The 14,055-nt window shown below is 47.2% G+C and overlaps 1 protein-coding gene across 2 annotated transcripts in view; it reads left to right on the top strand.

Annotated features, from left to right (window-relative positions):
• NADK2 (NAD kinase 2, mitochondrial) overlaps positions 1-14,055 on the top strand; it is a 1,023,510-nt gene that overhangs the window by 878,403 nt on the left and 131,052 nt on the right. For both annotated transcript variants that reach the window (XM_078674950.1, XM_078674951.1), the window contains exon 11: positions 7,514-7,637. In XM_078674950.1, coding sequence (XP_078531076.1) covers positions 7,514-7,637 — 124 coding nt within the window. The remainder of the gene's footprint in view (positions 1-7,513; positions 7,638-14,055) is intronic.

Genomic DNA, 14,055 nt, shown 5'->3' with positions numbered 1-14,055 from the left:
CATTTGTTACATTGTCATAACCATTGCACTTAGAGAGACATCAACTAGCACGATAGAGATATGTTTTACAATCATAATCCATGATCATCTCAATTCTCCTTCTAGCTCATCCCACAGCCCCATGTTATTGTTTAAGTGAGAGAATGATAAAATGCTTGTGCATCATACAGCCAATCTAAGAAACCATGACTCCATTGTCCCTCAACTCGCCCCACACTATTGTTTAAGTAAAACAGTCATAAAGTGCTTGTGCACTATACCATCAATAGTTTGGGAAACCCAATGTACCCTTGAAGGCTTGGGCAGTACAATAAAAGGTAAGAGGTGCCTACAAGGGAATTGATTTAAAACCGACTTGTATTGGTAAACGATTATTTAGAGGGTTAGTCCTTACGGAACAAACACCAAAGTGTCATTAGACAACCTCAACCAATGAAATTTGTTAGCATAGACAACACAGGAGGACCTAATAGTTTGAAAATATACATTTTTATGTATAATAAGCAATATAAAATATATACAATATAAACAAATACACTTTTTAAAACAGTAACCCTGACGAAGGGCTAAATAAAGAGCCCGAAATGCATTGGGAAATTTAACATCTTGAACTGTAATATAAATTGAGCTACCCACGTGGGGCAGTAAGAGGCCTGGAGTGGCACAACTGCTTCATTTGAAACTATTAGGTTTTCGGGCAGCCTGACAGTGTACAATAAACCGAAGGTAAACTGGAGTGCCAGATTAAGTACCGAGGACGCCCTGGCCACCGGGAGCTATGAGGAGAGGTGTTCTGGCCTGAAAGCGGTTCCGAGAGGAGAAGGCCAGTGCAGTGTTGAGGCCGGGGGCTACGAGACCCCAAATAGAGGATTTGGTACCACGAGAGGAGCGTCTGAGACCTGAGGCGCAAACAGAAGACTGTGTAACTAAGGGCAGGCACTGAGGGGAGCAGTGGCAGCGTGGGGCCCCTCATCTCGTTCCCCCATGGGAATTGTGCACATACAGTGGGAGCTGTTGAGGCACTGCAGGGGCCAGCCTTTAAAGATTGTTACAGTCCAATTCTGCAAAGGGACGAAGTGGCCTCAACGTGAGTCTGGATTCCCCTTTGGTGTGAGCATTCGACGTGGGAGGATGGCCCACCTGGGGGTGCCGCCCTTCACTTTGAGGTGGAAACTACCTGGTAACTCTACTTATGGTGTTTGGAAAGGGTGCTGACCACGATAAAGGTACACACTGGGCTTGGCCGTAGGTAGCCATGCAGGAACACTTGGGTAAACTGCAGCAAACACTTGGGGTGGCAGAGAAAGTGAACTAAAGAGGCGTGATAGGGGACAACTACATTCCCCCTGGGCAGGGACGCCTGGAGAGCCGGCAGTAAATCCCCTTCCTTCATGAAGGGGACAGTGGTCTCCACTGAAAGGGAGCTTGCGGGCTCATTGGGTCCTAGAGAGGGAATATCCTAGAGTCTGGACTCGCTCCCACCATGGGCAAGGCAAAGCAAAAGCAAGGTGGTGCCCCGTGGAGGAGGGTGAAATGCAACCCCCTCTTCATACGGAGGACCTAGGGCTGGCCAACCAAACCCTCATAAGCATCTTGATAAAAACTAGCAGCTATTGCCGACACAAAAACAGCATTACACCAGGACATGGGGTGGTCTCTGTTGTTCTTGGATTACTACAAGCAGAACACTGCAAATTGGTGGACAGGATGAAAATAGTGGAACACACAGTTGAAACGGTGCAGCCAGATTGTAAGTCCACATCCAACCAGCTTGAGGACCTGGTAACAAGAGTATCTTCCCTGGAAAGACACGGAGGACGCTAAGGGGCGAAACCAATGGAATAATATACTGGTGGTTGGCTTGCCCGAAAATACAGAGAGCACAGATATGGTGGCCTTCGTGGTTGTGGCGTGCCTTCTTCACTATAAGCATCGTGACATCCCAATACAGCAGGCCTTCTCCAATGGACCTTATCCTATGGAGAACAACAGGGTGTCCATCTTCCCGGACTTTACAGCAAAAGTGCAGGCCCAACGGGCATTCTTCCTGGAGGCTAAGAAAGCATTGAGGGGGGAAGGACTTAGATACTCCTTAATGTTCCCAGCGAAGCTATGAATCCCCATGGATGGTACCACACACGTTTGCAACTCACCGGAGGATGTGTGGACCTGGTTGGAGAATTATAAGAAGGGCGGCATTGTGTCTCAAGACAAGCCCCACGATCTCAGGCTGCCTAAGCCACAGCGGAAACGACTACGGCACTCTTCCAGGAAAACCACACTATGGAAGCCCACGGCATCACAAACAGCACAGGAAAGAAAAGCAGCCCTGCAAGCTGTTGCTAAAGTTCTGACACAACAACCGGAGAAGAATAACTCTGGCACAACCTCGGAACAAAGTGTGGGGGACTCTGAGTCAGGGGCCTCAGCCAGAAGTGAAATTAACATCCCGGAAGTGACTCCGCAGATGACCAATTACATTATTTAATGTTGGCCAATGAGCCCCGGAGTGGGAAAACACGAACATGGGACGGATGAGGCCCATGGGTCACGGCTGCAGGAGGGAATAGGATCCCTGTCAGAAGATATCGAGGCCTGAGCAGATTTGGCACGCAGTGACTAGCACTCCCGCCAAGATAGTCCCAATTGAATGGGACAATCTTGTACTAATTGTTTTCTTTTTTTACAGGTTTGGGAGGCCATCCGTTGTTGAGCTAACCAGGGTGAAGGCAGTTACTCGTTGGGGAAAAGTGGTGGTCTCTGTCGGAATGTTTCTATTTTATGGCAGGAAGTCTGCAAGAAATGGGGAGGCCTGGGAGGGGAAAGAAGGGAGACATAATTCAAAACGATCATCATCATGACACTAGTGCACCATGATATTAAGATGCTCTCCTGGAATGTGAGGGGCATGGGCTCAATATCCAAAAGGCATAAAATACATAGTTACCTCACACGCCGGGACATACAGGTAGTGATATTACAGGAAACACACACCTCACACTAGAAGAGAGCGCCCGAATTTGACATCGATGGCGGGGGCACTTGTATGCCACTACATATTCCGCATTCTTGAGGCGTGCCCTAATATGGATCAGGGCAGGCACCCCCATTGAAGTGAGTAAGGTACTCACTGACCCAGAGGGCAGATATGTCCTTATACAGGGGAAGATCTTAGGCAGGGACCCCACACATGGGAGTATTTATGCACCTAATCATGATCCGGTCCAGTTCCTGCATAGTTTATCAAAGCACCTCTCCATATGCAACACTTCCCACAAGTTGCTAGTGGGAGATATTAATTGTGTGGCAGATATCGAGATGGAAAAGGGCAGTCCCCCGCTGAACGATACACCAGTAGCCAAGGCGACTAGGGGATTTCGAGACTGGCTGGTGGGTTGAAACTAGGGGGTGTATCTGGAGATTACAGCACGGACATGTGAGGGGCTACTCATACTATTTGCATTTTTACAAGTTACATACCAGGCTGGACATGTATGCCTGCTCCAACAGTCTGGGACAATCTGTTACACACACAGAATATTTGGGGCGCACAGTCTCCAATCACAACACCCTGTTGCTGGGTTTTAGCCCTCTATCAGAGTCCACGCTGACTCCCACATGGTGATTGGATCCTGTCCTTTTAGAGGACAGTCCGTTCCGCAAGTCGTTGCAAACAACTATTATACAATCATTTCAATCCAATCAGGGCACGGCCACCTCCAGAGCAATAGAATGGGAAGCCTTTAAGGTGGTAACACTAGGACAATGTATGGGCCAGATAAAAGGGATACAAAAGGAAAATTTAGGGGAAATTGCTAGTTTGGAAACTCAACTCCAGGAGGGAGAAGCCAGTTAAGTTATGGATGAGAATGCCAGGCACGATCTGAGGGATCTTGGACAAAAGTATGAGGAAACTCTAGAAAGATTGCGAGGGTTTAATGCATGGGAGTATTGTGGAGGGGTGCTCATGGAGGGAGGTAGAGCGGGCACATTGCTCGCCTGGCTGATCCGGCCCGAACGCGGGAGAATTATCTCCCAAATACAACTGACAGGGGGGGACTACACACCACCCTAGAGAAATAAATGATGCATTCCGATCCTACTACTACCAATTGTATTGCGAACCTCGGCCGCAACAGAGCGAGACCATAACAACTTACTTGGCACCCCTTCCTCTGACGGTAATATCACCTGATCATTGTGAAACTCTGGGGGGGCAGGTCACTGAAATTTAGATTAGGGCAGCACTAAAGGACATGGCCCGAGGGAAAACCCCTTGCCCCGATTGGTTGCCGGTGGAGTTTTACTCTACATATGCCCAGACTTTAGCACCAAAATTAGTAGAACTGTACTCAGAGGCCTGGGACAAAGAGAAATTGCCTTCTTCGACTAGGGACTCGCTAATTGTGCCCCTACCAAAAAAACACCCCCCCAAGTGTTGGACTTCTCCCACTCTTGATGCTTAATGGAGATTTCAAAATCCTGAGTAAGATCTTGACCTCCCACATATGACCACTCTAATTCACACGGACCAGAACGGGTCCATACCGACCAGATCCGCGTCTGGGAGCCTATGGAGACTGTTTTTGTCCTACATCACCCAGACAGACACCAGTACCCAGACACATTGATAGTATCAATAGACTTAGAGAAGGCATTTAATTCAGTGAGATGGAACTTTCTCAAAGGCACACTGGACAGGCTGGGACTGGGGAACACTGGATTAGGTGGCTGAAGATTCTTTACCCACTTCCGTCTGCGCGAGTAAGGACGAACGGCGTAATCTCAAAATCCTATCATATACACATTGGAACTTGGCAGGGATGCCTCTTGTCTCCGTTGCGGTTTGCTATTGCAATAGAAACCCAAGCAACAGTTTTTCAGCAACAGAAAGGCCACCTTGGTGTCCGATTGGGATCTAGGCCCCACGTGATCTCCCTTTACACGGATGATTTGTTGTTGTACTTGAGAGACGGGGGTGGGAGCACAGCAAGCTCTGACCATACTAGATGAATACGCAAATCTGACAGGGCTACGAATTAATAAGGCTAAGACATATGCCTTTCCATTAAAGGAAGACCAAACGCAGCCGGAGACCCTACCGACAGGCCTGGTGTGGGCCCCCAGCTCTTTCTGGTACCTGGGACTCCAGATTTTTCACAAGTTGGAGGACCTGCGCAAGTGGAACCTTAATCCACTAGTTATAGCGCTGAAAGCATCAGTACAATTTTGGCACTCCCTCAAATTGCTGCTGATAGCTCGGATTGCACTCTAAAAAATGATTGTTACCTAGACTATTATACCACTTTGTGAATCTCCCAGTGGAGTTACACCAAGTTGGTTCTCTGACGTGAACCAGCTATTCCTGAAACTGATTTGGGACGGGGCGAAATAAGGTAGCCCTGGACATAGTACAAAGACCTGCTGAGAATAGAGGGCCTGGGGTTCCTGATTTCGAATTGTATTATTGGTGGCACAATTGCAATGGCTAGCTCAGGGGTTGGACAGTCGGAATGTGGAATTAATGGGAGAAATGCCCGGGAGAAACAATCGGGTCAGTTAGTGTCTAAACTGATACACCAGAAAGTGAACCTTTCACACCCCAATGTGCTGATGAAAGTAGCTTCATATAGCTGGAGGAGATGCCTCTGGCACACGGAGAAGGGCCACCCATACGCTCCGGAAATACCACTTGTTAGAATCCCATTCAGGAATCCATTGGCTCTCTGCTCCGATTCTAAATTGACGGTATGGACTGAAGTGGGGATAACAGCGGTGGGAGATTGTTTCCTCCTCGGAGCGTTGATGCCTATGGATGAGCTAATGTCTCGACATGACTTGTTACATGGGCAGGCCTTGACTTATCACTCCTTGATGCAAACATCTCGGGATTTGTCGCTGGGTGGTTCTACTGAGCCCCCCCCCCCCACAGAGTGCTGCAAGCGCTACTGACTTTGGGGGCTGCACTGCACCTAGTGAAGTGGTTATATCAAGCACTTCTTGAATCTTCAGCTGGACCATACTAGAGAAAATGGGAGGAGATCATCGGGAGGTCCCGGTCTCACAAGGAGTGAGCACGAGTACTGAGGGGGTCCAAAAACATATCCAGAAATTCTAATTTCAAGATGATACAATTTAACTGTATATACATGGTCTACCTGACCCCCCCACAGACTAAATGTGATGAAAGGGGAAAGCGACAGAGCCTGTGCTAGATGTGAAGTAATAGATGATGGCTTCGCTCATATGACGTGGGAATGCATAGGTTTACAGGATTTCTGGGAAAAGGTCCTGACTGCTATTAAGAAAACACTATCCCGGGTACTCCAGTAAACTTCAGAGATATGCCTGTTGGGCCTGTTCCTTAGACCCAAAGCCAAGAAAATTAGGATTAGGTTTGCAGACCTAACACTGGTCCTGGCAAAAAGACAAATTGCGCAATATTGAACGGGAGGCACTGCCCCTCTGATAGCTATATGGGAGAAAAATGTGGCTACTTGCTCCAGGGTGGAACGGAGGGCCCTTTAGAAAGATGATCTCAGGGGATCCGTAAACACCCCATTGCGGAATTATGGGCGGAGGTAATGAGTGATTAGGAGACCGGGAATATGGACAAGACAGACGGGTTGGGACACGATAGAGGAGGAACTAGGAGTAAGCACCACTGACATGAGATCCCCTGACCAATTCCCAGTCCCCCACCCCCTGGGCAACCACAGTTATACAATCATAGTGGCAAGATCCTGAACTAGGAGCCACACGTCGGACTGGATGACATACAAGAGAGTCTTTAATTCACTGCAGACATAAGAGACAGCACATTACAAAGTTGATTTTGGATTGTTAGTTATAATTGGCTAGAAGTGAATGTATATTGTTTCTCTTTCCTGACTAGGAAGACAAAGAAACTGCCTCGGGTACATACATGACACAGTATGCAATGTAAGAGCAAATAAGGACATGGCGAATCATGGCTGGGAGTGTAGATCAAGTGTATTCTTTACTTATTTTTCAGTAATATGGGATTCCTATCTCTACAGGTTGCCATGTTTTGGGATGTCATATGATTGTTCGTACTTGTATTGTGTATTCATACAATTGCAAAATGCCAATAAAAACATTTTAAAAAAAAGTGTACAAAGTTCTCAATAGAAAAAAGACAGAATCTAAAGTGGCCCACAAAATTCTACAAATGTTATCATTCCAAAAGGTTATTCCATGTAGGGGACACACATGAAAGAGAGGAGGGGAATACAAAGTAGAGAAACCCATACTCTCCAAACACAAGTACATATCCAGTTTATAAGTGAAGATTTGGGTAGCCTGCCTAAAACGCAGACAATTTTTTACTACAGTAAAGTGTCTTAAATCTTGCAAAACACTTCTCAAAATGAGCAAAAACACTACTAGTACCTGATAACGTGGTCCAGCAGCATTTCCACATGTATTACATTGTTTGTTATTGCTTTAAACGTGATGATGATTTTCAGTTAACTAGTTTGTTTTTCTTTAGTCACAGATGAATACAATAACTCACTTATTTATGATCCGGAAGAGCCAAAGATGCTTTTCAGTATTCGAGAACCTATTGCAAATCGTGTTTTTTCTAGTAGCTGTCAGCGTGGTTTCTCCTCTAAGTAAGTATTTTTTCCTTTATTTTCATATGCTGTGTAAGATTTGAAATGTAAACTATCAGAGTTTATTATGATTTAGAATTGTATGCCAGGTCTCACACCCATTGTTCACTACATTGAACCTCTTCTAGGTTTACCAAAACCGGTACAATACATGCTAAATATTATGCATGTGCTGTTGCAGCTCATGCTGTACACACTCCTGCCATTTAGTGGTTGGGCTCTGAACTTTACCAGCTGTTTTACTTTGCAAGTGGTTTCAAGGTGACTCATGATACCTCCACCTAGGTTAACAATGCACCAGAACATAGACTCCATCTCAGATTTATTTCCAATTTAGTGTTCGGATGTGTCTATAGTACTTAGTACAAGCCGTACCTCAAGCGATATTGCTACACCAGAGGACCAGGAAGTTGAAGGCGGGCTAGAGCGTCAGTACATGACCAGCACTGATTGATAAAACAATGAAGAACTTGGGACCAGGTCATGTGACAATGACTCATTTGGCAGGAGGTTTTGCAAAACACCCCTTTTAAAATGTTGGTATGCTTTCCATTATCGGATCAACAGTCTCTAACCTCTGTCCACCTGAGGGACCACAACGATTAAGCGTTCAACAGAAATAACTTTTAGACACTGAAGAGACAGAAGGTAGCCACAGTACAGCATCATGTAGCTCAAAGACTCGAAGTAGACCAAGTATCTAACGGGCATGGGTGCCAAAGGTGCTGAAGGATTTGAGTCTAACAATTTGGGGAGCTCACTACTCGATACAGCACAATGCCCTAAGTTTCACCCTTTTAATGCCAATTGTATGCTTGACATGGGACTGCCCAGGGGTGGCTGCGTGTTGGATGGAAATATTTGAAATATTGGGATAAATGATATGTCAGCCACTAAATCACTCTCAGATGCTGACATTAATGGTTTTCTGAGATCCATGCCAAAGTAAGATGGTATACGGATCTTGTGTTACTTATGCCTAAAAGAAGAGTTGTTGTGCATTGGGGCAGAGGCACCCTCCCAGTACGAAAGAGTGGATCAAGTATTTGATTTATTGAAATGATACAATAGATGTATTAACTACTCTCCCGCTCTGAGTGTACCAAATTAAGAACATATGCTGCTGTATGACTGTCTTGATAGGCAGAATGTCCTCTCTTTACTGTATTCTTGTCTATCTGTTTTAGGGTTGTTATTGTACTGAGAGTGGCATACTAAATATTTGCCATTCCCATACATACATAGTACGCCACATGGTGTGATGCTGACTACCTGTTCACAACTTTTGTCACAAATACCAGGTTGCCATAATAACTTGCTGTTACTTTTCTTGATGTATAATTGATAAAAGTATAAATAAAAAACAATTTTGGGAGCCCCATCTGGTAGCCTCGAACTGCATCAGGAGCAGAGTCCAATAAAACTCTCCAGCAGACTCTCATGCTGGCTCTTCAGCTCATCCAATATTTAAAAAGAACAAGAGCAACTAATATGTCCATGCGAACTGTGTAATAAGTAAAACAGTTTTTCTTCAGCTCCTCCAGCAAAGCCTAAATACTCTGTATTTCAGGCCTTAAAAGCGAGGACTGGTCACAACCCCCTTGGAATCTGCCTCTGAAACAATCTTGACTAAATCAGTTAGCCGCCTAGAAAAGATTGCTATGCCTTGATTGAGGATCTACCCTGTAAGAAAGCTCCACATTTTCAGTTTACACCAAGTGTCTCAATACCAAGCTGACCCAGACCAGTCCTCTCTCCCAGAATTTCCTTTGAAGCCCATTAGGTCCTCGACTCAAAGTTGGAAACCAGCCTCCATACCTGGGCAGGAAGGGAATGATGTTACTCAGAAGCTGCAACCAAACATATGGCTGCATGCTATTTACCAAGATTGTGGCACAAGCCATTTTGCCCTCTACTCTCGTCCACAGGCCCTACAGAGAAATCATTTTGAAGGATCTGTTGCTGTCGACTCCATATTTCCATTTACATTCTAGTTGGCAGAGGTCTCTTCAGACCCACTGCCCCCTGTTAAGATCCAGGGCCAGTAGAGAAGAAAGATGATGTATCATAAGATTAGAGGGTGATCGTCCATGATGCTGAACCATTACAGATATGCCTAGTGAAAGCCTGAACACCAGACAACACTTTAGCATACCATATGGTATAAGTTTGGCTTGCATAACATGATGTTCAATTACAAATAGAAAAGGAGGATGACAATTTCCTCATTGGCAAACTCTCAAAGAAAGAGAACTAGTCTATACTGAACTGTGTTCAGCCAATACTTCAAGGACCCTGCTAAATTAAACGGGCATAGAAGAAATTAAATCTAACACCCCAGGAACCTTTATTTGTCGACGTACAGGTGCCCTCAGGCTCGCTGGTCTTCCACACAGCCAGGAAAAAGGCTTGCAGACAGGGAACTGCAAGTAAACTGCTAGTAGTTGGGACTACAATACAGTGGCACATTGGTAACTCACTAGCTCTTCTAGCTTCACATAGTAGACATCAGTGGGAGGAGATGGAATAGCTGTTAAGATATCGGTCTGATTCGCTTAAGAAAGAGCACAAGACATTGCACAAGAAGGCAAGATTACAGCCAGTGCCAGCAGTAAATGTGCCTTGGATGCTGCATACAAAGCACCGACACAGGTAAACGCATATGTTTGAGGCATGCGAGCTGTAGATCACATGCTTATGCATAGATCGCGATCTAGTGTTGGGTCTGGATGTTTGCGCTTTGTTTTTCTCTGAAGAAGTCTTCCTAGTCACAAGGTAGGTGACTCCTCCTTTCGGTGATAATGCATATGGTTATCAACTCCATCTTCAGTTTGTTTTTTCCGCCATTGGGTTCGGATGTGACTCGCTACGCTCCGGTTCGCCGCCGATCCTTCGGTTCCTCTCAGTGCCTACAACATTCACTCTTGACTGTATTGTTTACGATCGCGTTCCCCTTTCTTTGTGGACTGTGTTCCAGCTAAAACAAATTAGATCATAGAGCTCATGCTAGGCGGTCGGGCCTAGCCCCTGGTTCGACTCGCAGTTGATGGAACAAACTCCCTTTAATTTCTGCCCTCGATGGCACGCGAAATACCTGTGCACCGACTCGCACATCTTCTGCAACCTGGGTTTGTCACCGGAACACAGTGAACAGGACTGCGACGGGTGCCGAGCTTTCCGCTCCACAAAGACTCTGTGAAGAATTTGTGAAACATACTCACTGCATACATCCATACGTACCACAGTCTGTTTGTTTAAATTGTCAATTTACATGTTAATACAATTCATTGGTTTATATAGTAATTAGTCAAAGACAATACATTTAGAGTATGACAGAGAATCCAATTAATCATATAATTTTCGGGTGGTTTACAAGTTATCTCAATGCGCGTTTTGGTAGAAACCTGCCTTCCTCAGGCGTTCCACCTCCAAATTTGTTCTCTGTATTAACAATTATATATCGAAACCAAATAATATAGTGTCACTACTATATACACAAAATATCTTCCCACACTGTTTAACATAAAAAAATACAATAAAGTTCACATTCAAGAGCCTTTAATGATGGGTTAAGAATAGAATCTCATAGGGAAGTAAAACGTACATAGCCATATTAAACAAAGTAGCAAGGGCAGATATATAGAGAGAGACTATAGATAAGAGTATAGCTGACAAACAGAATGTGTCTAGATATATACTCACTCTAAAAGAGGCTTCACAGCAACGAATATCTCTTCCTGAGTGGAACATAACTTACAACCAGTGAAGCTGTATTTGTTGATTTACTTGACATAGCAAAACAAATTCGATCAGAAAGCTCATGGTAGGCCGTCAGGTCTAGCACCTGGTTCGCCTCGCAGTCGATGGAACAAACTCCCTTTAATTTCTGCCCGCTGTGCCACACTAAATGCCCGCGCACCGACTCACACGCCGTCTGCAACCTGTGTTTGTCACCAGAACACAGTGAACAGGACTGCGACGCATGCCGAGCTTTCCGCTCCACAAAGACTCTTCGCGACCGTCCAGCCCGACGACACGACATGCAGTGCCAACACACAGGCTTCATTCCAGACTTCTTCACCACACACCACCGCACCCAACAGCTAACCTGCCGCTGCTGGGGCAAGGTCACCAAGGACCAACTGACTACCACCCTCCCACTGAGACCACCCGCTGACCCCACCGACCTAGACACCGCTGCGACCAACCTCAAACAATGGATCAATGACTGCGCCAACACCCTCGCCCCTCTCAAAACCTCCACTACCAACCACACCAACAGGAAAGCCGCCTGGTTCACCGATGACCTCCAAGCGCACCTGTCGGAAGCTGGAGAAGAAATGGCTCCACGACCGAACATCAGACAGCCACACAGCCCACAAAAGCGCCACCCGCAGACACCACCAACTCATCAGGACCGCCAAGAGGACCGCCTTCAAGGACCGGTTAGACAACAACGCACACAACACCAAAGAGCTCTTCAGCCCCAGCTCCAACACCAACGACATCTCACCATCACAAGACCTGTGCGACTCCCTGGCCACTTCCTTCCATCGCAAGATCGCTGACATCCACGACAGCTTCAACTCCGACACCCCCACACCCACCACCGATTCCACCACCCCTGCGATCACCACCCGCACAGGCCGCCTGACCGCCTGGACTCACGTCAGCGACGAAGACCCCATCAAAACCATGAACTCCACTCCGGATCCCCATCCGACCCCTGCCCTCACCACTTCTTCAACAAAGCCAGCACAACCATTGCACCCCACCTCCGGAAAACAATCTACAGCTCCTTCGAGACAGCAACCTTCCCTGTAAGCTGGAAGCTCGCCGAGATCAACGCCCTTCTGAAGAAACCCATGGCGGACCCCAAGGACCTCAAGAACGTCCGGCCCATCTCCCTGCTCCCGTTCCCGGCAAAAGTGACAGAGAACATTGTCAACAAACAGCTGACCCGTTACCTCGAAGACAACAACGTCCTGGACCCATCCCAATCTGGCAACCACAGCACCGAGACCTTCATCGCTGCCACCGACGACATCAGGATCCTGATGGACAAAGGAGAAACAGCCGCCCTCATCCTCCTGGACTTATCAGCTGCCTTCGACACGGTCTGCCACCGCACCCTATCAGCGCGCCTCCATGACGCCGGAATTCAAGAGAAGGCCCTGGCCTGGACCACATCCTTCCTCTCCGGCAGAACCCAGAGCGTCCGCCTCCCTCCCTTCCGCTCAAGAACCACAAGATCATCTGCGGCGTCCCACAGGGTTCCTCCCTCAGCCCGACGCTGTTCAAACTCTACATGGCTCCACTCGCCCACGTCGCACGACAACACAGCCTCAACATCATCTCCTACGCCGACGACACCCAGCTGATCATATCTCTCACCGAAGACCCCAACACCGCCAAAGCCAACCTCCTCAGAGGGATGAAGGCTGTCGCCGACTGGATGAAGGACAGCAGACTGAAGCTGAATTCAGACAAAATGGAGGTCCTCATCCTCGGACCCACCCCATCAGCCTGGGACGACTCCTGGTGGCCCACATCGCTAGGCACACCCCCGTAACCCACCGACCGCGCACGCAACCTGGGCTTCATCCTAGACTCCTCCCTCTCCATGACCAAACAAGTCAACGCCGTCTCCGCGTCCTGCTTCAACACCCTCTGAATGCTCTGCAGGATTTTCAAGTGGATCCGGAAAACCACCGCCAGCGGCAGATCCTTCTCCTACCTCACCGCCAAGACATGGAACGATCTCCCTGCCAGCCTACGACAGACCCAGGACCTTCTGGTCTTCAGAAGACTTCTCAAGACCTGGCTCTTCGATCAGTAGCAAGCCCCCTCCCCCCCAAGCACCTTGAGACCCTCACGGGTATGTAGCGCGCTTTATAAATGCTTGATTGATTGATAGATTGACTTCTTCGGACCTGAATTGAAGGAAGAAGCAGGCGACCCCATCGGAGCCGATGAGGAACAGGAAGAAATCTCCCTTTCTGATGAGGGCTCCTACGAGGATGAAGACATCCTGCATGGACAACGTACTGTAAGTATAGTCCTTACCTCGCCCCAACTTCCAGTTCCTTCGAAAAAGAAATCTTCGTACCAACCAGTGCCCTCAGGCCCTGGTCAGCACCGAGATCACGCTTTCGATGCCCTGCCTCCAGGCTCGGCACCAAAGCCTACCAAAAAGCCTTCCGGCTCCGAAAAGCCCCATGCCAAATCGGGCACAGAGCCAAAGCCTTTGAAGTCGAAGACAAAGTCCGGCACCGAACATCACCACTTGGTACCGAAAACAACCTCGGATCCGAAAACTCCTAAAAAGCATGCTTTCGGTGATCCGCTCGTAAAACCGGATCTGAAACGGAAATTTCTGGTCATACATCCAAAAACTGGATATATTACCACCAAAGTG

Source organism: Lissotriton helveticus, chromosome 2_1 (assembly GCF_964261635.1).
Source record: "Lissotriton helveticus chromosome 2_1, aLisHel1.1, whole genome shotgun sequence".
NCBI classification, from domain to species: Eukaryota; Metazoa; Chordata; class Amphibia; order Caudata; family Salamandridae; genus Lissotriton; species Lissotriton helveticus.
The sequence above is the reverse complement of the archived record's forward strand: the minus strand, read 5'-3'. Positions and strand labels throughout refer to the sequence as shown.